Source organism: Syngnathus acus, chromosome 19 (genome assembly GCF_901709675.1).
Source record: "Syngnathus acus chromosome 19, fSynAcu1.2, whole genome shotgun sequence".
Classification (NCBI taxonomy): Eukaryota; Metazoa; Chordata; class Actinopteri; order Syngnathiformes; family Syngnathidae; genus Syngnathus; species Syngnathus acus.
Genome location: NC_051103.1, coordinates 2,525,806 through 2,553,604, shown reverse-complemented (window position 1 = coordinate 2,553,604; position 27,799 = coordinate 2,525,806). Strand labels below are relative to the sequence as shown.

The window sequence follows — 27,799 nt, the reverse complement described above, 5'->3', positions numbered from 1 at the left end:
TAGGCCCACCGCCAGCCTCTCAGCGCTTTCCTATTGCCCCAGCAAGCCTTCTGCTCTATTTGCTTTCCATTGGCTGCAAAGTATCTTGCTAGGAAGTGTTAGCATGTGACACGCTAACATTCTTTAGCTCGCTTCTCGTCCCTGCTTGTTTAGCGTCAACGTAGACTGTGCCGGAACATCGCGTAGGAGGTGATGGAGCTGAGGCATCCGGCTCTAATTCGGATGCTCTCGCTGACTTAATGGGCGCAAACAAAAACAAGGCTTGTGAGGAGCAAGTAGCCGTAGGCTGTCCCCAACGCTCGCACATCTTTGCGGGATGGCCTTGGGGAGTTTCTGGAAAAGCTTTCGCAATCTATCTCCATCACGGGTGTCAAACCCGAGGCCCGGGGGCCGCATCAATCCACGTGGCCTAGTAAGGGAGGAGTCCACTTTATGCTTCTTGTTCCTTTGGTCGGGCCTAAAAGCGTCGCTTCGTCTTTGACATGGCGACATGAAGTCTCTAATGTGACGATGCGCTCATAGTGCCCGAGAGGACGCCAGCTCCTCGCCCCCCACCCCGTGGCTCGGGTGACCTCTGCCAAGGCGCGGTCACTCGCTTTTAATTGCGTCTGCGGGAAGTGAGCTGTCTGTCTCCGAGGCATTCAGTAACCGTGATGCTCTGACACGGCGACGCAATCCGCTCGCCGCTGTTTGTTATCAGCTTGTCGCTCTTCGGACTTTTTGAGAGCGCTCTCCTTTCCTTTCAGAACTTCAGATTTGCGCAATTAATCAGACAACATTTGAGGAATAAGACAGAAAACTGCTGACGTGATGAACGTTTTCTTTAATGAAAAACTGTTCATGTATACGTTTGAACATCTTTCTTTGTTCTTGGTGGATTTTTTTTTGCATGCAAGATGCACATCACGTGAAAGAATCACCACGGTTTGAAAAGGTTTTACGCTGGGATGACTTGGGACGACTTGAGTGGACAAGATTCACCGTGAAATGTACGAGCAGAATGCATAACACTGATAAATTTCCTCCCCAAAGAAACCACACGTGGATAAAGAGGTAGACGGTTCACCGCCGACCCGCAGCTTCTGCGTCAGCTTAGCTCGACCCAAGTCAGCGAGCGGCGCTCGTCAGTCCGCGTACAGGATGAAGCCCGAGAAGGTGCTGTACTTGTTGCTGTTGCCCCCGTGCGCCTTGCCCCCGTCCAACTTGATGCACACCTCGTCACCCGCATCCAAATGCACGATGACGCTATTGCTGGCGTAGTCGTAGCTCTGGTCCTGGTCCTGAGCGATGGCGCTCGCCCTGACCTAAAACCAAGAAAGTGCAACAATTTCAGGTAACTTGACAGCGTGAATTTCGTGACTTTCTTTGACTTGACCACTAGATGGCGGCAACAAGTTTCACAATTCCACCTTCACATCATAACGATAATGTCATTGACGTAAAATCTGCTGAGGCGAGGAATCCTCTGTGTGTATGAGAAGGCGGTGACTCGAGTGTAAAGCTTAGGCTTGACTCAGCTCGCCTGAGAGGATGCGCAGCGCTGCCAACGACCCCTCCGCATCCATCGGGAGTTATTTATGTATCGAGTGCCACGTATCATCGGCGTCACGCAGACACCATAGGGCGAGGGTTAGGGCGTTCAAAGTCCCCCTTCTAACTTTTGACGGGTGGGAAGCGGCTGGCCTCGCACGGTCAGGACGCATCTGTCGTCGGCTTTGGTCTCGTGCGTGAATGTGGCCACCATTCCGAATATTTGAAGTGTGTCTGGCTCAATTGAGGTCGCCTTTGCTGTTTGCGCTTGCACCTTCTATCTGGCCTCCCATCATGTTTGCGCTTCACTTCACATTTGCGTGCCGTTTGATCAGCGTCAGGCCCGAGGCCTCAGAGACATTAGCAAATCATCCGTGAACGTAACCGATACCTCGTTTTCACGCCTGCGCCGCCTGGCCCGGGCCGGCCACGCGATAAACGCTACGTGCACGGACGTCAAAAGTTTGTATTTGGTATTTCAAAGCGCTTTGAACTTGTTTGTCGAGACCTCGGGCAACGTCGGTTGCGCACCACGCTCGGCTCACTTTCCCGCAATCTGGCAGCGTTGTGTGTTTTTCTTTTTGGGGGGTTTGAGAGAGTAGGAGCTGAGATCACGACACACATGAACGCTTGACTTCACCGTTTGGACTGGTGGCTTCGCCCCGCTGTGTGATGTAGCTTTTCCTAACGCGTCAAGTCAGAAATGGCGACGCTTGGTCGAGTCTCACATACAGGCACTGTGGGCCATTCAGAAGAAGGCTACAATGTTTTGTTTTCTCAATCACTCTGACTAATCGGTTGACTTACTAAAGGAGTTTACAAACAGTCATGAGGTTCTTCTAGCTGGTGTGACCTCACAAAAGGTATGTCAGGATTACCCACCAGACCATTCTTGATCAAGTCGGCCCACATGCTGGTGCCGTCTCCTCCCCTCATCAGAACGTTGTATATGAAGAAGTAGGTGCCGGGAATCTTGCACGTGAACTTGCCCGTGGCGCCGTCGAAGTTCCCCCCGATGTTGGTCACCACATCGTCGAATCGCAGGACGTCATAGCCTTCCTGCGGGTTCCGGAGACCCGCGTAGAAAGCCACTCGGGCCGCCGTGTTGTAGGTGGCCGTGCTCACCGAGCCCGTACCCCCCAAGCCCAGAATCCCGGGAGGTCCCTTGGGTCCCGGCGGGCCCGGCTCTCCGGGGGGCCCCGGGGGACCGGGCTGACCCGGTCGCCCGGGTCTGCCCTGCAAGGCGTGAGCAGGCAAAGTGGGCAGCGGCGGCCCGACGCTGGTGTCGCTCGGGTCGGCCCGCTCGTCCACCTGTTGCTCAGCGTTGACCGGCTCCACCGCGGTGGGGAAGGGGTCGCACACCATGCGGCAGGTGCCCAGCATCTCAAACCTGCCGCCGCCTTCCTCGCCTCCTCCGACGGAGCTGACCAGCACGGGGATGAGCACCACCAGGACCAGCACCAGCATGACCCCCACGGCGGCCGCCACCAGGGTCTTGCGCCCGATGCTAAGCCGCGGAAGGGGCTGGGCAGCCAGCGCGGAGCTCTCCGGGGAGGGAATGGTGACGGCGGGTGGCGGGGTGCACCGGGAAGAACGCGACCGGGATACTCCGAAAGATGGTGAGAGCTGAGGAAAGGTTGAGTGACAAGCGAGGTAGCCGAGCGAGCCCAAGGAGAGAGAGGGAAGACGAGGAGGCGGGTGGAGGGAGAAGAGAGAGAGAGCATCATGCAACTCTGACTCGGACTCAGGGTGGAGGAGAGCACTTTCTCAGGGATGACGGCAGAACTATCCGCTTCACTCTCCTCCTCCTCCTCGGACAATAAACAATGGTAAAAACGATGACCAGAAAAGTCAACAGGTAAAGTGATAGTGTTCAATTGTTTTCCATGTCTCCCTGCTGCAACACGCCTGATTATAATGATCAGGATGAGTATCAATCTTCAGAGCTTTTTGAGGAGCTGATCACTTGAATCAGTTGTGTTGCAGCAGGGTGACACGGAAAGCAGGCAGGAAAGCGGACCTCCAGGACCGGAGCTGGGAGACATTTGCTAGCACACATCACTACAGACTTGCCTGAGGTAAAATATTCAACTGCAAAAGCAGACAGTAATAACAATAATAATTACAAATAGTAATATAATATAATATAATATAATTAATATAATTAATATAATATAATGTAATGTAATGTAATATAGCCATGCTGCGGGGCAAAAATACACATCCACGTAAAACACTGAACCGAAACCCTCCAATTTGAGGGTTAGCGGAGGTTTTGAATTGCTCTGTCGCCCCCTCGTGGCTTAGGTCTGAAGCACATGCTTAAACCAGTAATATCAATATTATATTATATTATATTATATTATATTATATTATATTGGATAAATAATATATAAATATAACATTATTTAAAGATAATATATAAATACACAATTATTATTTTTCATAATTATTATTATATTTTATTTTATATTTAATATTACACTTTTATCACAAATATATTTATTACATATTTATTAGTATACGTATATTCATTATACATCGATATTACTGGTTTAACCATGTGCTTCAGACCTAAACCACGAGGGGGCGACAGAGCAATTGAAAACCTCCGCTCACCCTCAAATTGGAGGGTTTCGGTTCAGTGCGTTACGTGGATGTGTATTTTTGCCCCTCAGCATGGCTATTATATTATATTATATTATATTATATTATATTATATTATATTATATTATATTGGATAAATAATATATAAATATAACTATTTAAAAATAATATATAAATATAAAATTGTTATTTTATTATTACTATTATATTTTATTTAATATTTAATATTACACTTTCATCACAAATATATTTATTTTAGTATGTATTCATTATACGTATATTGATATCCTGGTTTAAGCGTGTGCTTCAGACCTAAACCACGAGGGGGCGACAGAGCAATTGAAAACCTCCGCTAACCCTCAAATTGGAGGGTTTCGGTTTAGTAGCTTCCGTGGATGTGTGGTTTTGCCCCGCAGCATGGCTATATTACATCAATTATATTACATTACATTATATTATATTATATTATATTGACTTTTTTATGCAGGTCGTCAAACTTCCTCTATTCCGTCTTCAGTCTCTCGTGTCCTTGTTAGGAAATGAGCCCTTTGTAGAATTCTCGACGAATTTCTTTGCTGCTTTTCATATTAATTCAGGATTTGCACAACTGTGCTGTCAGATGGTATTATCTTGATGTACTGTCTTTTCTTCAATATAAACAGACAAGGCAATCATTATGATCGGTTATACGATTACCGTTTTTTCCATGTATAATGCGCAAAATTTAACTAATTTATTGTCCTAAAATCTGGGGTGCGCATTATACATGGGTACAAATTTTTATTTTATTATTTTTTTTTTTAAGAAAATCATGGTACAACAATTTTTGAAGAAAATCTTGTCACGGATGGTTCTTTACGTCACTTTCCTCTCTTTTCATTTTAACCTAACTGATCGCGGTGGTGCCTTTCTGGGCAGTCGGAGAAATCAACGCCAACAAAAAAAATACATCCAGCCTAGTTAAGAAATCACCAGAAAGATCACCATGACAATTGTGAATAATAAATAAATAATTATTATATATATTATATATATTATTATTATAATAATAAATAATTGTGATAAATAACTGGAACATCACTCAAATATTGGTGATCCCGTTGAGAGTCTCACATATTTCTTCGCTATCGAGTTTGCTACTGCATGCGCAGTGATACTGACCGGCAGAATAACATCCGGTTGTTCCCAAAGATGAATAATTTTACGTTTACGGACTTAAGTAACCCGGCCGGGTCCTACCAAAGACTATAAAAATGGGACCCATTGCCTCCCTGCTTGGCACTCAGCATTAAGGGTTGGAATTGGGGGGTTAGATCACCAAATGATTCCCGAGCGCGGCGCCGCTGCTGCTCACTGCTCCCCTCTCCCCCAGGGGATGGATCAAAATCACACGCGGATGGGTCAAATGCAGAGGACAAATTTCACCACACCCAGATGCGTGTGTGACGATCATTGGGACTTTAAAAAAAAAAAAAAGTCAAAATTTGGGTGCGTATTATACATGGGTACAGGCTTTTTTCCAGCATCGACATGCCATTTTTAGGGTGCGTATTATACATGGGGGCGCATTATACATGGAAAAAAACGGTATTCTACGAATGCAAGCAATTATGCATGATAATTTTTAAATAGTTGCCCTTTAAACTATTAAACTATGCCCTTTAAATTAGCAAAACTGCATTTAATTAATACAATAAATTAAATGCAGTTTTGCTAATTATTTGAATGCCCTGTGTGCTATACGCTTTAAAGGGCAACTATTTAAAAAATATAACATCATGACAGTCCATTTTAAAACCATGGCATACTTTGACCAACTGAAACGCTCCATAAAAGGACATTTTTATCATTTTACTTATTTCAGTAGCATCATGTTTATTCAGGCAACTTGGGAATATGTTATTTTGTCTGCAGTGTGATCAGCCGTGGCATGAGTCAAATAAAAGCGAGAACACGTCCAACCGGTCGAATTTCCGCGTGTGGAATGTGACAAACACTACACGCGCATATTTGCCTTTTTAGGGCATGAGAATCTATTACGTAATTCCAGTCAGCAACGCTCCGATCTCCAAACGGGATGCGGAAAAGACAAGGAAGGTTCGGGATGTTGAGTGACGTCTCGCCTCGGCCAATAGGAAGCAAAGAAGACCCACCCTCCCCCTTTGTGATTGGCCAGGAGGCGGGGCATCGTAACGTGACGTCGAGGTAGTTCAGTTTGTGCAAGGGAGTTTGATGGTTCGGCCGAGGGTCCGAGCTTGCAAGGACGGAAAAAAAGTCACTCGTCTGACCAGGAGAAGCGGCCTCCTCTGGTGCTTGCAAGTTTGACCTCCACCCCTTTTCTCCGGCGTTGTTTGAAAGACTTCGATCGCCATGCCGGTGTTTCACACGAAGACGATAGAAAGTATCCTGGAGCCGGTGGCTCAGCAGATCTCCCATCTGGTGATCATGCATGAGGAGGGCGAGGTGGACGGCAAGGCGATCCCAGACTTGACGGCACCGGTGGCAGCCGTGCAGGCGGCGGTGAGCAACCTCGTCCGGGTGAGTGAACCGCCGACTCCTGCAGCTTTTCTTCGACTACTACCTGTAGCTCTGCCAACAAAACTTTTTGGACCTTACTAGACGCTAGACGGCCATCAAAGAGGTGGAAATGCGACTCAAGTTACCTTGGGGGGGGCATTGACGCCCTTTTTCCCCTTGGGAATGGCCCCTGCTGCCTACCGTAGCTTCACGTAGCCACGGCTGTGCACTATAACTACACATTTATGCACCTTAAATAAAAAAATAATGTGTATTTATCCTGCTGGAACATGCACAGTAAAATTAAGAAAAGAAACTTGCCCAATTCCAGATTCTTGGATGCCTCTGCAGGGAAGGAGTGAGCATCCCTCCACCAAGTCAAAACAGTTTTTATTTCCTGTAGTCTATGACAAAACTCACGAAACTGTGCAATCTCTGCTTAGGCCACACCCAGAAAAACACTTAGACTTTGTTTTCATAACAACCAGGAGTTAATTAGCATTAATTTCCTTGATCGGCTGCATTGAATTGCATTGAAAGCAAAACCAAACGAAACCCATTGTGGGTATCCTCAAACTGTTCGAAACATAAATTACTACGCTGAAAAAAACCACGAGAGGAAATGAAAAGCACCTTGATGCTGTCAACGATAGTAGGGAAGTTCTTGTGTGCGGTCATTTTCTTTCTGGTGGTCGTTTTCTACATATTTCAACAATCGTGACATGATAATTGCGAAAAAATTTGCTCTGTCAGTTCACTGGAGTTCATTTGCCAATGAATTACTGGAAAAATAATCCAATCCTCCATTTGTTTAGTCCAAAATTGTGGTTGCCCTTTTATTTCTTTTGATCAATGAGTCTGTCACTGTTTCCAGTTGCCATGGCAACCCTATAACATTGCCATTACTATGATGTCACGTCTGGTTATGTATTCATGACTCATAGTTCAGAGGAAAAACGGAACCCTGTGTTATCTCTCTCTGGACTAGCCATGCCGTGAATACTTCCAGAACATATTCTTGAGCGGTGAGGAGTCGGTGGCTCGCTCCTCCTAAGGAACAGGAAGTCTTAACCTAATTGCATCTTGCGTTCCAAACCACATGTTGCACACACGCTTCCTGTGAGTGAATTCTGATGGATGATCTCTTGCAACAGAGGCAAATTCTTGAAATGTACCCCTTCGATAGTGTTTCTTTTGGACCTCTGGTATGGTCGCTCTTGAGCTTCAGAACCTCCACAACAAGCCTGGAGTAGGCCGCAATGTACGCGGCTAAAAAAAGGAGCGTAGCTATTGTAAGCGGGACGCTACTTTGATTCGTTGGAGTTCAAACTCTTCTTTGAGCCGACATCATTTTTTATAGTTCCTTTTTATAGACTTTGGGATGAAGACAGGAATGCCCGGGACACACACTGGCTTCCTGTTTGTGTTGCGCTGATCACAAGGCTTGCGCTGTCCCCGGAGACGCAATCGGCACATTGCGCCATTTACACATGTCGTTTTGCTGAATCACATCGCACGTGCTGACTTTGTGCAAAATCAAACGGTCAGCAATTCTGGGTGCGGCTCGGCTTCGGTGTCGGCGCAATTGCACGCGTACTTCTAATCGAGCCCTGTGTGTCCTCCTCCGCATGGAAAATCTTCCACAAGCGTTGCTTTGTTGCGGTTCTTTCAATCCTATTCAGTGTCAGTTTGGAACAGGAAGGGCAAGTCTCAAGGGACACGCCTCACAAGTACAGTCTTGTGCAACATGGACTCAAAGGTGCCGACATGCTAGCCACAGTCATCAATGTGGAACTAGCAGAATTCAACACACCCTCAGTTTCATTTTGTCAGTGGAAAGCAAATAATGATAACGCAACGTATTTTTCGCTTGCGGCACTTCCCCTCGGTCGGGGGTCCGACAACTGTTTCCTCGTCTAGTTAACGCCGCGTCACGGTTGACTCGACAATATGGCGCGACACCAAGACATGAAGTGTGTTGGACCTGACTGAATCTCTCATACCAGACGCTAGAAGGCTGAGGAGCATCCCCTGAATGCGCTTAGGTCACCATGGAGTCATTTTGCTCTTCAGCTGTTTTACACATCATGACGACCGGAGCCCCCATACAAAGATCTTTAGTTCACGTCAAATCTTCTTCTTCCAGGTCGGGAAGGAGACCGTCCAAACCACCGACGACCAGATCATGAAAAGGGACATGGCGCCGGCGTTTATCAAGTAAGTCGGCTCGATTGACTCGTTGTGCTCTCCGCCCGCGTAAAGGTCACACGTGGCATGTTGAGCGCCATCGCGTCTCGGCCCGCTGGAGCATAAAGAACGTATTGAACGGGTCAGTCCACGCCTTGACTTTCAGGACATCTCGGAAGCCAAAGTAGCGCCGTATCTATTTTGAAGGGCGGCGTTTTGTTTGTTTTGAGAAGATCGTTTTAACCATTAAGCGGCGCTCAGCTGCTGTCTGGTGCATGTCACCGAGCGAGAGCATATCTCCAGAACCCCCCTTGGCCACAAGGTCAGGAATGCAGGATGGCCCGCCCGACACATTTGGCGCCCCAGAGTCACATCGTCACCCCGTCGTCATCCGTCAAGGCATGTGTCGGAATGCCTCGCTGGCCTGGCCGCTTGCTAAATATAGCACCTGGAGGGGGGGTCCGATGCTCTGAAGGAAACATCCGATGGTTCCCGCCGTCAAAAATCATGCCGTCCTTCTTCCCCAGAGTGGAGAATGCTTGCACCAAGCTGGTCAAGGCGGCCTCCATGCTGAAAGCCGACCCGTACTCGGTTCCCGCTCGCGACTACCTCATCGACGGCTCTCGGGGGATCCTCTCCGGGACCTCGGACCTGCTCCTCACCTTTGACGAGGCCGAGGTACCCTGCTGCCGCCGTGTCGCAAAGGTGTCGGTCCTTCTGAACGTTCCTCTCCGACCAGGTGCGCAAAATCATCCGAGTATGCAACGGCATCTTGGAGTACCTGAAAGTCTCGGAGGTGGTGGAGTCCATGGGTGACCTGATCACCTACACCAAGAACCTGGGACCAGGTAGAGGAGGGAAACGTAGTCACGGTGTGGAGGCAAGGCTTAAGCTACCCTTCGGTCTTGCCCAGGAATGACCAAGATGGCCAAGATGATCGACGAGCGGCAACAGGAGCTGACTCACCAGGAGCACCGCGTCATGCTGGTTAACTCCATGAACACGGTCAAGGAGCTGCTGCCCATCCTCATCTCAGGTATCAAAATCTTCGTGACCACCAAGACGTCGGGCAGCCAAGGCGTGGAGGAGGCCCTGAAGAACCGCAACTTCACTTTTGAGAAGATGAGCGGCGAGATTGTGGAGATCATCCGAGTGCTGCAGCTCACGTCCTGGGACGAGGACGCCTGGGCCAACAAGGTGCGCCTGACATGACGCACACTTTTTCTTTCTTTCAGTCACATGGCTGTGCAGAATCATTTCTTGACACATTTATAGATCTTTCCCCATTTTCCATCACTCCAAACTACTCAATCTACTTTTCTCACCTTTTTCCTCTCGCCATCAATTTCCAGAACAATGTTTGTATTTATGTCGTTCTTCTTCTTCCTTTTTTCTTTCTTTTTTTTTTCCCCACTCTTCCTTCACTTCCCTCCTTGTGTAGAAGGTAAGCGTCACCTCCCTCTCTGTCACGGCTTGTGAAGCTGCATGTCTCAGCAGTGTGTGTGTGTGTGTGTTGTCGTGTGTTTTCTTTTGTGCCGCCATCGTTCTGCAGCGTGCAAACGAGATGCTAATGAAGTGGCGTGGATTGAGGAATGGTTAACAATAAGAATTTGCTGTTGGTTGACTTTGGATTTTGCACGTCTGCGGCCCAGACGATGGACTAGAGTCGGACTCTAGTTCATCTTGCCGTCAACGTGCCGTCATGAAGCTCAGCTGAGTGACATTTCCGTCTGGCTTTCCGCCCCTAAAGGACACGGAGGCCATGAAACGAGCTCTGGGGCTCATCGACTCCAAGATGGCTCAGGCCAAGAACTGGTTGCGAGATCCCAACGCCCCAGCAGGTAGCCAGCTCGTACGAGCGCCCGCCGGGTCTTCGTCACAGAACGCTCGGCAGACACCAGTCTTGCGCCCGCAGGGGACGCAGGCGAGCAGGCCGTCCGCCAGATCCTGGACGAAGCCGGGAAAATCGGCGAGCTGTGCGCGGGGCGCGAGCGCAGGGATATCCTGGCGACTGCCAAGACTCTGGGCCAGATGACGGACCAGGTGTCGGAGATGAGGGCCAGGTACTGATGCGGCAAGACCGCCAAGTAGCAACTTTGAGCTTCCAAAAGATAAAATGTGTTTTACATGCTCAGAGGTCACGGCGCTTCTCCGGCCGCCATGCAGAAGGCCCAGCAGGTGTCCCAAGGCTTGGACGTCCTGACCGGCAAGGTGAAAAACGCCGCTCGCAAGCTGGAGGACATGACCAACTCCAAGCAGGCCATCGCCAAGAGAATGGACGCCGCCCAGGTGAGTCGCCACGCCCTCGCGAGGAAGCCATTAGACCAGGGGTGGGCAAACTTTTTGACTTGCGGGCCGAACTGGGTTCTAAATTTGGACCGGAGGGCCGAACCAGGAGCAGATGGATGTAGTGTTTGTGTGAAGTAATATAAACGACCTGTAAAGGTCATTGCATAAAAGGTTTTGGCCTTTAGTAGGTAGTCAAGCATGGATATTCCAAAAAGGTTTTTGGAAAACAAATGCATTTATTAACAGCATTAAAAAAAAAAAAATTCACAAAAAAACTGCTATCAGTGATTCTCATAAAATTCGACACTGTTATTATGAATAACAGTCTCCATCACTTCAGTGCCTGCAGGTCAGATTAATGAAAGATGTTTATCTTATGAGATCACATCAAACGGCAAACATTCTGACCAAATATATCATCTTGAAGAATCGGTGAAAGCATACATCCAAATAAAGTAATCAAAACGGCAACACTTCCTTAAAGTAAGCCTTAAGAACTTTACAGGTTAAGATTAGTCGCAAACAGGTGGTGCATCAATGTCCTTGAGCATCCTGCATTGTTTGAAAATGAGAATGGTCGCTAGTTTCAATCCCTGCTATGTGTACAAATCATATTCAAAATGCATTTTTTTACAACAAACTTGAGAGCCTCCCCTTCATTTTCAGTGGGAACAGTGTTGTTGGTCTCCCTTTTTTGCTAGTGCGTCATAGTCTGGAGTAAAATTTGTTGTGGCAATTCTTAGGAGAGATCCGAGGTGTTGGTCCGTTTACCTCGATCTGTGACGGGTTGATGTTGACGCGGCTGAACGTCGCGTCGCGTACGTCGAGACAAATTGGCCACTCTTTTTTTAAACACTCGGCACTGTGTCCACCTTGCTTTTCCTTGGGCGACTCATTTTAATAGAAGGATTCCAGGGGAAGGTTTGTGGGTGGCTTTAGCGTAAAACTGTATCTGAAAGCGCGAATTACAAGAATGCTGTCGTCACAGCCCACGCTCTAAATTCGGGACTGATGAGAAATAGAGCGCGAGTGCGCCATGTCCGTACTACTGAGTTCGTACACGCACTTGTGAGTGTGCACCGAGCTTTCTGACACGGCTTCCGGTAGTAAATGCGCAGGCGAGCGGTTCCCCATCTACTGGGGAAACGCAGTCATTGCAGGCAATACGACCAAAAAAAATGTTTAATACAATTTATTCAGGGTTGGCGGGCCGGATTAAACGGTCCCGTGGGCCGGATGTGGCCCGCGGGCCGTAGTTTGCCCACCCCTGCATTAGACCCACGACGCCACCCTTTCACGTTTAATTTTCTCAGAGCTGGCTGGCCGACCCCAACGGTGCTCCGGAGGGGGAGGACAACATCAAGGCTCTCCTCATGGAGGCTAAGAAGATCGCCGACATGTGCGAGGAGCCCAAAGAACGGGACGACATCCTGCGTTCCATCGGCGAGATCGTCGGCATGACCGCCAAGTTGTCGGATCTCCGGAGACAGTAAGAACTCGGGCCTCAGCGAGTGGACCGAAGACATGCTTGGTGCGGTATCATATGAGGATGTTTGTTTAGGGGGAAAGGCGACACCCCCGAAGCCAGAACCTTGGCCAAACAGATCGCTACGGCCCTGCAGAACCTGCAGTCCAAGACCAACAAAGCCGTGGCCAACAGCAGGCCCGCCAAGGCCGACGTCCACCTGGAAGGAAAGATCGAGCAGGCTCAGCGCTGGATCGACAACCCCGGCGTGGACGACAGCGGCGTGGGTCCGTGCTCTCTTCTGAGTTCTTCCCTCCTCCTATGTGGCGAACACTGAGTTTCTTTCCACGTGTCCTCAGGCCAGGCGGCCATCCGCGGGCTGGTGGCGGAGGGCCGCAGGCTGGCCAACGCCCTGCAGGGCCCCTACAGACAGGAGCTGCTGGGCAAATGCGAGCAGGTGGAGCAGCTCATGGCCCAGTTGGCCGACCTGGCGGCCCGCGGCGAGGGCGACTCCCCGCAGGCGCGCGCCATCGCGCACCAGCTCCAGGAAGCCCTCAAAGTGAGATCACTCGGCTGCCGTGGTTGACATATTGCAATGCTAACATCTGCATGTCTCTTCCCAGGACCTGAAAGGGAAAATGCAGGCGGCTATGACTCAGGAAGTTTCCGACATCTTCAGCGACACCACCACGCCCATCAAGTTACTGGCCGTGGCCGCCACCGCACCTCTGGACGCGCCCAACAGGGATGAGGTCAGAAGTTTGTTGCCAGTGTGATGTAACTCTCTATTTATCGCCGTTCCCATTCTTGTGGCTGAACAGGTGTTCGACGAGCGGGCCGCCAACTTCGAGAACCACGCCAACAGGCTGGGCGCCACGGCGGAGAAGGCGGCCGCCGTGGGCACGGCCAACAAGAGCACGGTGGAGGGCATCCAGGTGGCCGTCAGGTCCACCCGAGACTTAACGCCGCAGGTACTTTGGTTCGAGGGAGTCTTTTCCAAACCCGCTCTGGAATTGAGCCCGACTCTTGGTGCAGGTGGTTTCCGCTGCCCGGATCCTGCTGAGAAACCCCGGCAACCAGGCTGCCTTCGAACATTTCGAGACCATGAAGAATCAGTGGATCGATAATGTCGAGAAGATGACTGGTACCGGGAATCAACATATACATTTTGCGGTTTGGGAGGCAGCTTGGTGCTGAGCTCCAACGTCCGTACTTTCAGGTCTTGTGGACGAGGCCATCGACACCAAGTCCCTGTTGGACGCCTCGGAGGAGGCCATCAAGAAGGACCTGGACAAGTGCCGCGTGGCCATGGACATGCAGCAGCCACAGATGCTGGTGGCCGGCGCCACCAGCATCGCCCGTCGGGCCAACCGCATCCTCCTGGTGGCCAAGCGGGAGGTGGAGAACTCGGAGGACCCCAAATTCCGCGAGGCGGTCAAGGCGGCGTCCGACCAGCTCAGTCAGACCATCTCGCCCATGGTGATGGACGCCAAAGCCGTCGCCGGGAACATCCAGGATCCCAGTACGTCCGGCGCGCCGCCTCTTGCCTCTCAGGCGACCTTGTGACAACTCTTTGCCTTGCAGATCTTCGCAAGGGCTTCCTGGACTCGGGCTACAAGATTCTCGATGCCGTAGCAAAGGTCAGGGAGGCGTTCCAACCACAGGAGCCCGACTTCCCGCCGCCGCCTCCTGATTTGGATCAACTCAACGTAAGTCTGGCCAATACCGCTAATTATTTGTTGTCACAAAGTTTGCTTCCAAAACGAACGGATCAAACAAATTCTTATGGCCCGCAGCTTAACGACGAGCCGGCTCCGCCCAAACCCCCTCTTCCCGAAGGCGAGGTTCCTCCGCCTAGACCGCCGCCGCCGGAGGAGAAGGACGAGGAGTTCCCCGAGCAGATGGCCGGCGACATGGTCAACGAGCCCATGATGGTGGCCGCCAGGCAGCTCCACGACGAGGCCCGCAAGTGGTCCAGCAAGGTACGCTCAGAAACGCGGACCACTCGAGGACAAGTGCCGCCATTTACGACTGCTCTTAAACAGGGCAACGACATCATCGGTGCGGCCAAGCGCATGGCCCTGCTCATGGCGGAGATGTCACGCCTGGTGCGCGGCAGCACCGGCAACAAGCGCGCCCTCATCCAGTGCGCCAAGGACATCGCCAAGGCGTCCGACGAAGTCACGCGGCTCGCCAAGGAGGTGGCCAAGCAGTGCACGGACAAGCGTATCCGTACCAACCTGCTCCAGGTAACATCGACCGACGTTTGTCGAGTGGCCCCGAGTGACTTCCTTTCCTGCGTTCCAGGTGTGCGAACGCATTCCCACCATCAGCACCCAACTCAAGATCCTGTCCACCGTCAAGGCCACCATGTTGGGTCGCACCAATATCAGCGAGGAGGAGTCGGAACAGGTGAGGGTTTTGGATGGCATGCCTGCTGTGGACATTCCAAATCTTATGGTCTGTTCTTCTCCCTCCAGGCCACCGAGATGCTGGTCCACAACGCTCAGAACCTGATGCAGTCCGTCAAGGAGACGGTGCGGGAGGCCGAGGCAGCGTCCATCAAAATCCGCACCGACGCCGGCTTCACCCTGCACTGGATCCGCAAGACGCCTTGGTACCAGTAAAAAGACGGCAGGACCCAGGACCGCACTCGGTGGGCACAAAAAGCCTCGCCCGGGCTTCCGTTCTGACGTCCAACGTGTGTACAAATGTGTTGACAAATCCCGGGAATATACAGTATGTATTTGGATTAGACCTTGGATTTCTTACAACATATATGTCGTCGCTGTACTGATCGTTGCGTCTCACCTCCGCAATATACTCAACGGGGATATTTGCAGTCCGCCATTGCTGGATTTGCAGTATTTGTTTTTCACAAGGGACTAGGTTGAAGTGAGTAGAGGAGCTACTTTTAGACTAAAGTTCTGTTTTGTTGCCTTCATGCTGCACCTTTAGGCAATCCTAAACTTTTTTTGGGGGGGGGGGGGCGTCAATTATTTGCGGCTTTTTGCCGACACAGCTTGTGTTAGTGTTTTCCAAGGCACATTTAGTATTTTACGTTAGAAAAATAGAACTACACATTTTATATTCCAACACCAAATTGTGTATCTGCTAAAGCCTGCTAGCTTAATGCTAACACCATAGCTGGACTAAGAGAAAATAGAGTTGATGTTTTGGACCAATTAAGGGGAATTGAATCATTGGGAATCGTTGGTTTACACTACTCGCTGTAGAATCACAAGCATACAAAAGAAACATTCTTTTGTTTTTTTTATGTTGGTTTTATGTTTTTCACAATTTTTCTGCCAAAGACTGTTCATCAGACACTTCACTATGTGTAGAGATTAAAATGCTGTAGAAATTTAGACAAAAACTATCCCGAATAACACCACGCAGTCGTATGTACAATCATGGTCAAGAACAAATAGCATCATTTTGGTCAGGATGGACGCCAACGAGAAAAAAAAGCACAGTGTCACCATACGTAACGATAAATAAACACACAAAAACAGACCGCCGACGTGCCTTTGGGTCAGACTTTGCAATTGACACGGTATTTGCACAAAAAAAGAAGCGTGTAAAGCCACACTTGCCTTGCTATGCAAATACCTGACTGAGTTGTGTGTGGATCATGTTAAGTGTACTCCATTGGCCACAATCACAAGCCTCTCCATCGTTCACCATTCTTTGCCTTTTTTTTTTTTTTTTTTGTAATAAAGCATTTTATAGCACCTGAGGTATGTTTGGTCATTTGTTGATTATCGGTGTTAAAATGCAACCAAAATACAGTTTGTAAATTTTAACTGAATTTAATGTATTTAGGTGCAAAAGTTAGAAACGCCCCAAAATAAACTGTTGTTAAAAGTTTTAGATTTTTTTTTAATAAATACTATTTTCTTAATCAGTTCAGAAGATGAATGATTAATTAAAATGAATTTATTTTGTTTTATTTACAAATGATTTTTTTTTTTACAGATTTTATTCATGAGAGAGTTTAATATTTGTAAGAAATATTTTCAGGGATTTTATTTTCTACAACAAATACGTCCCCTCCCCAACATTCTGATTTGTGTGCATTAAAATGTTATTTTTATTTGTTTAAGACCCAATTCATGGTTAAACTTTCAGAGATAGTCACAGTTAAAGATAAGAATCTCCCTCGCAGTGTACTTAGCACCATTTTATCGTTTCAAAAGGAAGCTAGGGTGCGTGTGTCATCACGAGTTCTTCCATCATCTTTAACAGCAACATCAAACAAATAAGCAAGAATGTCCCACGAAGACACGAATGCGTCCAAATGGAAGAAGAAAGCGTTGAGGTAAGTGTTTCACTAGGTAGCTGTTGTGCTATTAGCCCACGTAGCTAGCCGCTACCACAGAGCCGGCTGCGAACCGGGCTCCAGGCACGTCTCACGCCGCGGTTGGTGTCTTTTTCTCGGGCAGGGCGGATGCTAATCGCCGCTAGCCGTCGTGGAGGGTGCTAGTCACGTGAACAAGCTGCTATGCCTATTCACGGTTTTTCGTAAAAAAAAATGAAAGAAAAGAAATAGTAATATTAGTTTTTTTAATTTCGGATTTGTTTAACGTAATCAGTGACGACAAATTTAAGATGTTAGCATTTACTACCAGTCAGCACTTTCGTCATTTGTCACGCTTTGTGATACAATTGTTTCCCACATCAGCACTTTAATCACTGTACGAATACAAATTAAAATACACTCAAAATGTCATAATGTGTACCGTTATATTGTTAGTATTAGAGTTTCCTAGTTACCGCAAACTCAGCACTTTTCCGACTTCATAGCCAATCATTCGCCAGGAAGCCCGCAATTCCCGCCTTCCCACTGCTAGCCAATCAAATGATCGTTTACACAGTCAGACTTCCTGTATTGTCAGCAGCACGTTGCAGCACTGTCAAGAAGTTCTTTTGGCGTTTTAAAATTCATTTTCAGACAATAATGACAGCTCCAAGGTAAGACAACACTTGTGACACGCTTTCCGTGATGTCAAAGGAAACATTGGCGGTTCCAGTCGTGTAATTTGATGGATTTAAATAACTGTTGGGCGTGAATTGGATTGAAAAAAACAAAATGTCTTTTCGTAACTTTTTTGTTGTTGTTTAATTTTATCTGCTTCAATGTAACTTTTTTCACCAGTTTGTGCTGAAGGGTGAGCAACATGTAATCGTGACAGACTTTGCCCACAGATACCACATTTACAACCCACGACTATATGACGAGGATAGATTTTATGAAAACATTTTCCTCAAACACTGTTAAATCAAGCAGTTATTTTATATTCTGTTATTTTTTTATGATGAGATTTAATTTATTCTGGTAATTCTATTTTGGAAAAATCAAATCTGACTGGCTCTGCAATTTTTCATGTGATTCTTATTCCTAATTTAAACCTCATTTGACTCTACAAAAGCTCTCGCTAAGCAGCTGTTTGTTGTACTTTTTTGTATCTTAAGTGAAAACACACTCTTTGGGATGGGCAATCCCCTACTGGACATTATTGCAGTGGTGGACAAAGACTTCCTCAATAAGTAAGTGAAGCGGCCTTGTCTAATTTCCGTCATATCTCCATTTGTCTGTGAGTAACGGCACCAAAATTGGTCTACTTTGTGTCTTGAAAAGGTACGGACTGAAGCCCAACGATCAGATCCTTGCTGAGGACAAACACAAGGCCTTGTGAGTAAATCAAAACACAAAAGAAAAAAAACTAAATAAGAAAGCGTGCGTTGGTACCAAATTAGGGCTCGCGCTGGTCATTCATCCCCGAGCCTAAAATAGCCACGTGGTATATATTAGCCCTGAACGTGACACGCCCACTATTTGGCAACAGGAGGGTGCAGCCTAAAATGTAATGTTGCTTTCTGCCCAAGTATATTTTTAAGTGCAAAAGTGTCTTGTCTGTATCTTGCGGTTTGCATGTCCAGAAATGTACAAAACACAGCAGAATAAATGCGTCATTGTGGTACTCGGATTATATTTGTGACAGGAAAAAGTGACTGTCACTCTGGTTGGGGTGAGCAATTTCAGTTGGAACTCCATTTAGTGTCCACCAGGAGGCAACAGTCGCCTGCTGTTTCTCCTCAGCAGGAAATGACATGTCATCAGGGGGATGGCCCGCCTCCTTTCTGCAGGAGATGACAATGTGGCCAAACACCGGATCTCGAGGAGGCGCCTAGCAATGAAGTTCTTCAGTCTCCCGCTTACTCTGCGCTAAATGCAGATTAAGCGCATCACAATTGCAAAATCCTCATTATGTGCTGCGTGTGACCCTCTCTGCCGCATGAATAATTCAAGACACGTTAGCGGGCTGGCACAGGGAAGAAGGGAGGTGTTTCTGATCCCGAGGAGGGGGGGGGGGGTGAGACACAGGCATCATCTTCACACGACCATGAGCGGAGGTGCGCCCCTGCTGCGTGTGTACCCCCCCCCCCCCGCCGCTCGCACTCAATCTGCTTACCAGGAGTGCAAACAACAAAGAGGCAAGCTCGACACTTGCCACTGTGTGTGTGATCTACTCGACTACTTTGCGTGTACTCGAGCTAGCCAAGGTAAATCGTCAGCGCAAGCAAGCGACGCCACACCACGGGATGCTCTCACGCTTCCACCAGTGTGTCGACACCTGACAACCGCTCTGCCTTGCTTGCTGAGTGGTGCCACTCGAGTACTTGAAGTCAGCTCCATCCCGCCCCCTGCCAGTAGCGTGGGTGGCGGGTCGCCAGCATCCATCGGCGGCGGATCCCCGAGCCATAAAGATAGTGTAGAGATAAATGGCACGCCAGCACTAATTGAGAGATCAGGAACGCGGCGCTCGTCGTGTTTGATCGATGCGCTTGAACGTCAAGTGGGGCCTTTGCATGAACGTGACATGGCTGCCGCGGAAGGCCATATTTGACATGACCGCCACATGCCTTACATCCCCAGAATATCCAAGATGATGCGCCACCTTGACGCCACCGCAGGCTTGGATGGCTTTGGAGCCTTTTATTATGTCAAATCAAAGCAGGGCTGTGCGTTGGCGCTTGGTATTTGTTGGCGGCCGCCAGGTGGTGCAACAAACATGATCCGTCAAGCTTGCTCCCTCCCTCCCTTCTTGACAATCCTCAGCTTCCTAGAGCATATTATAATTAATATGTGGGTGTCTCGGCCGCTGCGTAACAGTGTGTTCCGCTCAAAAAAAAAAAAAAAAAACGCTTCGGGGCTATTTTTAGCCATCCTTGATTTCTCCCCCACCGGCCGGCAGCCACTCAGGATGGCAGCAGCTTCTCTTTTCAAACAGGGAGACTAATCGAGTCACGCTGCTCTATCTGGGCTGACGTTTGGACGGCCAATCTCCGAGATGAGGAAAACGTCTCGGCTTTGAGTCTCAATCCTCAGGAGAAAAATGCCAGAAGCTTCCTGGCGTCCTTCCGCTCGCTGGCCCGCCCCTTCCTTTCCTCTTTGCTGCCGCTGGCGCACTGTGACAAACAACGCCACCCTCTGCAGTGCAAAGAAAAGGAGGAGAAGAAACGACAAGAAAAAGTGTGACAGCAAATGAAAGGGAAAGCAGGAAAACAACAAGCGGGGCAGCGTGTTTGTTATTGCAACATTGTAACGCAATTAGTCCCCCATCAGGGCCGTGTAATTACGCAGCCCTTAATTGTGCACCCAAAAGCTGGAGGTAATAGGCGCTTGTTTTCTCCCGCTCAACGGGGGTTTAGCCAAACATACCTGAGCCCACTCGCGATTAGACTCCCCCATGGCGGGCAAGCCAAGGAGTCCTGCCTCTCTTGAGAAGTGATGGAGGAGACGCTTTTTGATGCTCTCGCGTCCCGATGATTTGTTCGCTGCTTAAATGCAAAGGAGGCAATTAAAGGTGGCGCGGTGATCGTTGCAGATAAATGACCCCCCGGCACGCTCAAGCACTCTGGGACTCTTCCAGGCGCTTTAGGCCTCCCGAGTCTAGCCATTGATTAACGGCGACTCGCTCTTGCTCGGCCACTCATCCGCTCTTATCGGGAAGGGCCAACTTCAAAAGGCCCGTGAAGAGAAATGGCCTAAATGGGGCTCGCTCGCCCCCCTTCGTGTAAGATCTTAAGAGGAGCAAGTTGTGAATTATTGCCTCGTGTAAGTAATCTACTCATTTTTTTTTTGGGGGGGGGGTGAGACTGAAGAGGAAGTCATGAGTCACTCAAAGTACTTTGGGTGCTCATTGAAGGGAAGCGCTCCTCGACGCCAATGTAAACGAGCCGGCGTGTCGGACCCACACCTCACGGTTTCAAATCTTACGGGTTCAACCGGAGGGCTCGGTACAAAGTCCACCAAGAGGCAAAGATGCAACGCCGCCATCTTCAGAAATTTGCTAGTCACTACAGCGGTTGACAAACCTGCATTTCATTTCACAGAGCAGCTGGGCGTGTGTTGCCCCGACCCAGTTTGGGCGAACGGAATATTTGAATGTCTCATGGAGTCAATAGCCCGCCCCACCGCCACCGTGCTTGTGTTTAGGGGCTGAGGACATTTTGTCCAAAACAATCCCTTCTTTTTCTCCTCCCGCCAGCGGCTCAACGGATCGGGAAGGGATTTTCTCCCCCTAAATGGCCGAGGAAGCGGGGGGGGGGCTGTTTACGCTGCCACTAGTGTTGGATCACATGTTGGTTGTGGGTGTCTCCAGGCAGCTGCTCCCTTTTCGGACGGGATTTTCGAGCCCCCCCTCTCCCCTGCACTGAAAGGTGGAGCAAATACTTCCAGGAAGGAGACGGGAAAAGAGAGAGAGGGGGGGGGGTCCTCAGAAGCAGATTCAAAATGACTTCTGGAGTTCTTTGGCAGCCTCCATGTTATGAACACCCACCGTGCTTTTTAATTCCTCCTTTGTCAAGAAGTCATAACAGGTGTCTGGCCCCCCCTTCCCGCCTCGCCGCCTGGTTAGCTTATTTTCTACTCTCATGGAAACTTTTTTAGAAACATATCCCGGTCTCCTTCGAGCGCCCCGAGACACGATATGAAGACTTCCTTTGAAGCCTTTAAAGGTTACTTTCACACTCGCTCCAAACTCTCGCCATGCTACATTAAGACACGGACAGAATTTGGAGCGCCGAGCGGATTATTTTGCTCGTCAATTGCGGGAACAAATCGAAACAGCAGCTGCATCGCTGGCCATGTAACCCAATACAGGATCGTGTTTTCTGTTGGCTTGTGAAGTAGATCAGTCAGGTCCTGGCAAAATGTTCATTTCATAGCAAAATTGCACACGGGTTTCACAGCTTCGGTTCTTTTGCCGATTCGGGTTCACTCGAGCGTCACAGCAGCCTGTTTACAAAAGTGCTTCTCATGTGTTTATTTTCTTAGCGTTTGTTCAAGAAGCTAAAGGAAAAGTGCAGCGGAGGCTGTGACTCCGCAGCACGCTCCAAGCAGTGTTTATTTGTCCTGCCCGTGGAATTCCAAGCCTGCGTAAAAAGAGCCTAAAAAGGCAACGCCGCTTGACTCCGTGTTTAGACAAGCGCCCATTCTTGTGATGTCTCCTAACAAGTGCAATTTCACGCCACCTGGGCCCGTCAGTCGGCCGATTGAAAATGGCCGCCTTTATTGTGTGACCATTAAAATGAGACCAATTGTGCTTTCTTTTTCAGGTTTGAAGAAATTGTCAAGAGGAAAGAAGTTGAATATCACGCCGGCGGTTCCACGCAGAACTCGGTGAAAATCGCCCAGGTTAGTCTGTGTAATTCACCCGAGGTGTCAAAACCTGAAAGATTGCCTCCGTCCTGCAAATAGTGTTTTCATTCCAATCCAAACAAATCAGCATCATTGCTTCATTTGCAACAAAGAGACAAATGACTTGGCGAACGTGTCAGCGACCCTTTCGGCTTTTCTTGATTGATTCCGATTTTCTGCAGCGTTTGCAGTACGTGTCATCCATTTACAGCCACGTCTTGATTACCGTTTGGAAAGAAGAGGGTGGGGGGGGGGCTCTCTGTTGAGCTTATGATGCCTGTTGAACATTTCCTCAGACCCGCTCGATTGCAGAAGGGCCGAACGGGGGCCCGGCTAATTGGAAACGCATGTGTCTCACCCAAAGTTGGATTTAAAAAGCAGAGCAATCCCCAAGTTTTTTCGGAAATGGGAGGTCTGATGTCTCATTGACTTATTTCTCCGGGTGAAAACACGCCATGAGCTAATGTTTGCCTTTTATAGCTGGTTCGCTTAAACAAATAAAGAGCAGTGACGGGCTAAATGGAGAAATTCCTGCGCCTGGTACCACTTAGCCAACAAGAGGAGAAAGAGTGGCGCTTTTGTGTCCATCCAGCGCTCGTCGCTAAAAGAGCCCATTAGGCCTTTTTCCCTTCTTCCTTGCGCCTAATGACGCCTGTTAGGACACGCATTCCTCGCGACTGGACATTGGGTATTAGCGACTCGGGTCTCGCTAAGAGCCCCGACCTTGCACCTTAATCATCCAGCGACAGAAACGTTAGCCGCCGCCGCCGCGCTATTAAAGCTCTCGCTCGTCTTTCGCTTCTCAAAAATAGCTTCGTGTTTATTATTTTAGCACACTGAGCGGCACGCTAAATTATAGTCGGTGACATTTCGCCACACACGAAGCAATAAAAAAAAAAAATGGCCAAAAAGAAGAGAAAAATTAGATAATAAGTGTCAAGCATGATGAAATTTCACCACAATTGATATCACTCGCAATCAGTAGTGATTACGCAATGATGGATTGATTTTTTTGTTTTTGTATTTTTATTTTTTAGCATCGTCAAGTGTGTCTGACAGTAAAATTTATCAGGCGCATTTCTGTCCTGTGTCGCTCAGCAACAAGAGAGGAAAAACACTGAGTTGAAAGCATCATATTTTTCCCCTTCTCTTTAGGAAACAAAGCACAGCCTGCAATTACCGTCACCGTTTCTCCCTCCCGAGTTCAAAAGTTTAGCGAGTCGTCGTGACGTGCCAGGCACTAAATGAAATCCAAATGAGATATTTGTTTTATGTTTGGATGGAAAAACTGACAAGGGGTCTGGAACACAGTACCGCGCCCGTTCAACTTATCCACAGCTGTTTTGTTTAGCGCATAAAAATGCCCACAACAGTTTGGAGTCGATTCAGACCCGACTGGCCAAGATGGAAAATGCGGAGGTGAGGGCACAGCGGATGCAGAAGAAAAAGCTGCGGTACAGTGACAGACAGACAGACACTAATGGTAACGCCACTTAGCGCTGCTCTTGACATCCGCCGCCCACGCCACCATCTAGCAATGAAGGTGGGCGGGAGGGGGCTGCAGGCCCGAAGAGTCGGAAAGACTCTGCCAAAACAGCGCATGGCCCTCACATATAAATTGCATCATTAACATCGGCGAGATTATTCCGAGCTCTCCCACCGGCTTTATGGCAGCAACGGCAAGAGCAGCAGCTCAACTTAGCGACTTGACACTCGGCAGACGTGCGACTTTCTGGAGCGGATCCGCGGGCGGGGGGGTGAGACAGGAAAGGAGCTGTGGGGGGCTCATGTGCTGCTATTCTTACCGAAGCTCTTCAACAAACTCAGGGATAAAAGGACCCGAGGCTTATAGAAATTTTGCAAAAACCTTGCAGACAGTTTTTTGTTTTTAATGCAAAAACAAACAAAAAAAATATTCCTTGCGTGCCAAATGCTACTCGATCGTACTAAGTACATTGTAGCTGCATAGATCCGCAGGCAATTAACTTGTGATTACCATCCGAGGTGAGGGTTAACCCTCCGAGTTAAAGGTTGAAGCAGCAAACATTGTATGAGCCCCTTTCCCCACCTCATGGGGAGTGTACATAAAAGCCCTGGGCAATTATTTTTTGATGAACATCCTCGCGTGTGATGAATGTGGGATCCCCCCCCGCCTGCGTACTGTCCGGCTTCTGCTTTGCGTGCAAGTTCCCTTTTCACCTGAACAAATGGCTCCTTTGCACAAAAAGTGCCAAGCTTTTTCTTTTACTGGAAGGCGAGCCGAGCAGTCTGCAGTCATGGCAGCCCAAAATGGGGGAGGGGTTGGGGGGGCCGAAAAGCGTTGAGTATCAATCATTTCATTTTCTGACAAGAATCGGATGTGTCATAAACCTATCGGTGCCCTCTTCTATAATTAGCCAGCCGTGAGAACCGTAAGCCATTTATTTTGCTGGGAATGTCAACTACTTAGCTGTAAAGTAATAAAAGTTAATTGGCAAGCGCGCTTCCAAAGCCGCCATGTTATTTCCTTGATGTTTCCTAAATGTCGGTATCACGCCATACGATGTAATTAGCCGGCTGTGAGAGCGGGAGCCGCCCCGGCAAAGCCGAGCTGCTCCGATGACGACAATTGTCCATGTTGGTGGCAAGAAAATTGGACGTCGACTCCTCCTTTGAAAAAGTTAAGGTGACTCGGGTTTCAAATTAGGCTCAGTTAGGTTTCAATTCTTCGTCCCTCGAATCCGTCGCACTAATGACAGTGCTAATGTTTTTTTGTACTTGTCTGACAGTTGATGATGCTGAGCGATGAGCACCCGGCCCGTCATTATCGAGCGCCGCACGGGGAATGCGGTATCGCAACCTGAAACAGCCTGCGGGATTAGCGGCTGCCGATGAGCTGTCAGCGGCTTTGTCGGCTGCAATAATAGCCGAGCGGCGCGCAACAATGACGCCGTCTGTCGGGTGTAATTGTCGCTTGCGCCGGCGGCGAGGATTATGACAGCCCCTCGCGTAAAAAAAAATGGCCGCGTTCACGTCTTTCGTGTTGATTCGCATCCCTCCGCCAGTTAAGATATGTCATCATTAGAGTTGGAATTTAGCACCGTGAGAGTTTGGCATAATTGTGCAGCTATTAAGGTTTCCCTCTCAAATTAGGTTTGAGGTTTTGAAGCCTGGGTTAAAATTTGGGCTTTGTTTACAACAAGTCAATATTGCCAGGAGGTTATTTTTGGCCTTATCGTGCTTTCCTGGAGGAGAATAACAGGGAGGGGGGGGCGGGAGCAAAACCTGAAGGACTTTCTTTTGTGTTCATAAACATGGCTGTCACTAAGCAAGTCATGACAGATTCCACCGTGGTAATTGTGTAATTACAGATGGGGCTGGCTGCCCGACTGGCTGACTTTAACTAGGACACGTCGTGCTCGCCTCTCCACAACAAAAAGCGAAGCGTCGTCACAGCCACTTCAGCGCCGAGTGGGCGGGAGAATGAAAAGACGGAGCGGGGGAAAAAAAATAAAAAAATCCTGAGTGGAGGCTGAGCCAAAAGGGAGGCCTGCATTCACCGGGCCCTTCCTCTGCTCGAGCACAGAAACAAACGCGCTGACTTAGTTCTACTTCAATGTCCATCCGACTCTGATCCCCAAATCTAATTTCAAATTCATCTGAGCTGTAAAAATAAAGTTTCTGCATAGCAGTATGTGGTAGCAGAAGATTTGCTAAGACAAATGTGTACGCGAGTATGTTTGCATCCCACCATCTGTGGCCGGGCGGCGTGGACTATTTCCACACGCGTGGCTCCATATGGCATCGACTCACTGTACATAAACAGAACACTCGCGCTGCAAACAGACCTTTGAGCAGAATGAATTTTGTCACGGCGCTATGAAAATGGCACACGTTGAGACGTCGGCAAAGTGGGCGTTTTGCCTGACTGAAAGGATGAACGCTATAAACGATGCGGTAAAAACTTCACGCGACATTGTTTCAGTGTCTGGAATAAGCTAAGCTAAGCTAAACATGTTACTGCTAAGCACCGCTTTGGCAGCTGTTTGCAATTTTGCAGGAGAAAAGCACCGGGGGGGCAGCTTTTCCCGTCGTCCGCCATTAGAACGCCGTCTTTGAGTGTGCAACGATCACTATTAACTGTCAAGTGCGCATTACAGGAAATAATAACATGCCGCACGTGGCCTTACTTGTATATATTATTTATCCGCTGCAAAAAAACGATTGCAGCTGCGGTCATTTTGAAACTCTTGTTAATTTATCTTTTCTTCAGTCCGCCTCCAATTATTTGTTTTTGTACGCACTCGAACGATGCCAGTTCGCAATCCTAAAAGTCAAGATGTGTTTATTCAAATGAGCTCTTTCACACCCTCGGCGGCAAATATTTGAGTTGAGCCCGGCTGCGTTTTCAGAGCACCAAGCGACTGGCTCGTAACGCTTAAGCGCCGCTCGGAGCGCGCTCGTAATTACTCCCACGGAGGACTTGTTGTCTTGTACTCCACTCCCTCTCGCGGCGCGGCGCTCTCCCCCGTCGACGTTTATTGACCTTTTAGGAGAGATTTGCGCAACACTTGGAGCGTATACTCCGGCGCTGCTGCGGCGCGGCCTCGCTTCTTCTCTTGAAGAATTGCGGGTCTGCGCGGCAGCGGCCAACGAGTCGCCGTCCAGCTGCCAAAGCCAACAGGAGGCGCCGCGGCAAGAAGAAAAATAATGAAAAAATGTGCACTTTACAGTCCATTTGCTGGCTGAAAAAAAACCTCTTGCTGTTTTTTGCTGCCACGAATTGGCAGCCAGACAAACATCTGATTTGTATTGTTTTTTTTTTTTTAGGGGTTGCGGCTCGGGTAAGGGTTTGAGGTCAGCTTTCAGTTAGCGCTAGGGTCGACGTCTAACCACAGTAGGGTAGTTAAGTTTGAGAAACAAGAAAAGGCACTGTCCAGAATCGCTTGTTGTAGTCGAGGTCATCATAGTCACAAAAAAAGGTCAGCCGGGTCATCCCGCCACCGCCGTCAAGTTTTCCAGCGCTTGCTCTAATGGGAGAGCACACATGAATGTGATCAAATTCACTTTTTGGCAGACGGACGGCCTCGCTGGCGCACGCAGCAATCATGGAAATAGCAACGGCATGATTCACTCTGCTTCCATGGAGCGCATTGTCTTCTCCTGACCGTCCGCAAAGTCGCAGAATTGGCACGGCGGCGACGGCGGGTGTCGTATCTGGCGAGGGCCGCTCATTTTTCGGCGAGCGTTTGCAAATGCTCTCGTCTTGCCTTAACATGCCAGGCGTTAAGTAGGTCAGTAACGTTTCCATCGCTCTTTTGTTAAACACGCAGGACGCTCGGGGCCCCGCGTCGGCCGCCGGCCAAGCGCAATAACGGCAAACGGGCCGAGTCGGATGACATTGTTATTGCAGCCCTTCCCGGGAACGTGCGGCCGGCTGAAAATCTATATTTTGATTTATAGCGCCGTCTGAATTTACGCTCGGAGCCTTCCGCCGAGGGGCCGAGCGTCGGCGAGCA

General features: G+C 48.9%; 3 protein-coding genes and 1 long non-coding RNA gene across 8 annotated transcripts in view; 2 read left to right on the top strand and 2 right to left on the bottom strand.

Annotated features, from left to right (window-relative positions):
* Positions 1–800: 800 nt before the first annotated feature.
* On the bottom strand, positions 801–3,241 carry LOC119138357 (C1q-related factor-like). The gene is made up of 2 exons (XM_037278386.1): positions 2,413–3,241; positions 801–1,304 (listed from the first exon to the last, which is right to left on the bottom strand). The coding sequence occupies exons 1-2, from the start codon at positions 2,995–2,997 to the stop codon at positions 1,125–1,127; spliced, it is 765 nt and encodes a 254-aa protein (XP_037134281.1). The 5' UTR covers positions 2,998–3,241; the 3' UTR covers positions 801–1,124.
* A 3,266-nt stretch (positions 3,242–6,507) lies between these two features.
* Positions 6,508–16,334, top strand: LOC119138226 (vinculin). Of its 4 annotated transcripts, none has more exons than XM_037278085.1 (20): positions 6,508–6,675; positions 8,801–8,871; positions 9,369–9,519; positions 9,581–9,689; positions 9,755–10,038; positions 10,589–10,682; positions 10,757–10,904; positions 10,977–11,130; positions 12,444–12,619; positions 12,692–12,882; positions 12,955–13,154; positions 13,219–13,347; positions 13,417–13,566; positions 13,631–13,739; positions 13,815–14,117; positions 14,180–14,304; positions 14,392–14,577; positions 14,641–14,844; positions 14,903–15,007; positions 15,076–16,334. In XM_037278085.1, the coding sequence occupies exons 1-20, from the start codon at positions 6,508–6,510 to the stop codon at positions 15,220–15,222; spliced, it is 3,204 nt and encodes a 1,067-aa protein (XP_037133980.1). In that variant the 3' UTR covers positions 15,223–16,334. The 4 variants fall into 4 exon arrangements, with proteins under 4 accessions (XP_037133980.1, XP_037133981.1, XP_037133979.1 ...); XM_037278086.1 differs by having other exon boundaries at positions 10,592–10,682; positions 15,076–15,222; XM_037278084.1 differs by having other exon boundaries at positions 10,592–10,682; positions 14,392–14,844.
* Positions 16,335–16,760: 426 nt separating this feature from the next.
* LOC119138304 (adenosine kinase-like) overlaps positions 16,761–27,799 on the top strand; it is a 29,043-nt gene continuing 18,004 nt past the window's right edge. The window contains exons 1-4 of one of the 2 annotated variants that reach the window (XM_037278301.1): positions 16,761–16,916; positions 18,071–18,145; positions 18,237–18,290; positions 22,220–22,298. In XM_037278301.1, coding sequence (XP_037134196.1) covers positions 16,867–16,916; positions 18,071–18,145; positions 18,237–18,290; positions 22,220–22,298 — 258 coding nt within the window. In that variant the 5' untranslated portion in view covers positions 16,761–16,866. Of the gene's footprint in view, positions 16,917–17,472; positions 17,570–18,070; positions 18,146–18,236; positions 18,291–22,219; positions 22,299–27,799 lie in introns of those variants that run through there. The other variant, XM_037278302.1, reaches the window with a different exon arrangement.
* Positions 17,699–21,069, bottom strand: LOC119138376. The gene is made up of 2 exons (XR_005101131.1): positions 20,322–21,069; positions 17,699–20,090 (listed from the first exon to the last, which is right to left on the bottom strand). It is a non-coding gene; the product is annotated as an uncharacterized LOC119138376 (long non-coding RNA).

What these genes read in the sequence shown, in the direction of transcription:
- LOC119138226 (XM_037278083.1), top strand. Translation starts at nt 6,508, where the DNA reads ATGCCGGTGTTTCACACGAAGACGATAGAAAGTATCCTGGAGCCGGTG. An exon ending in AGGACGCCTGGGCCAACAAG is followed by an intron (nt 10,039 to 10,588) that starts GTGCGCCTGACA and finishes TTTCCGCCCCTA; the next exon opens with AAGGACACGGAGGCCATGAA. An exon ending in CGGGAACATCCAGGATCCCA is followed by an intron (nt 14,118 to 14,179) that starts GTACGTCCGGCG and finishes TTTGCCTTGCAG; the next exon opens with ATCTTCGCAAGGGCTTCCTG.
- LOC119138357 (XM_037278386.1), bottom strand. Translation starts at nt 2,997, where the DNA reads ATGCTGGTGCTGGTCCTGGTGGTGCTCATCCCCGTGCTGGTCAGCTCC. An exon ending in ACTTGATCAAGAATGGTCTG is followed by an intron (nt 1,305 to 2,412) that starts GTGGGTAATCCT and finishes TCTTGGTTTTAG; the next exon opens with GTCAGGGCGAGCGCCATCGC.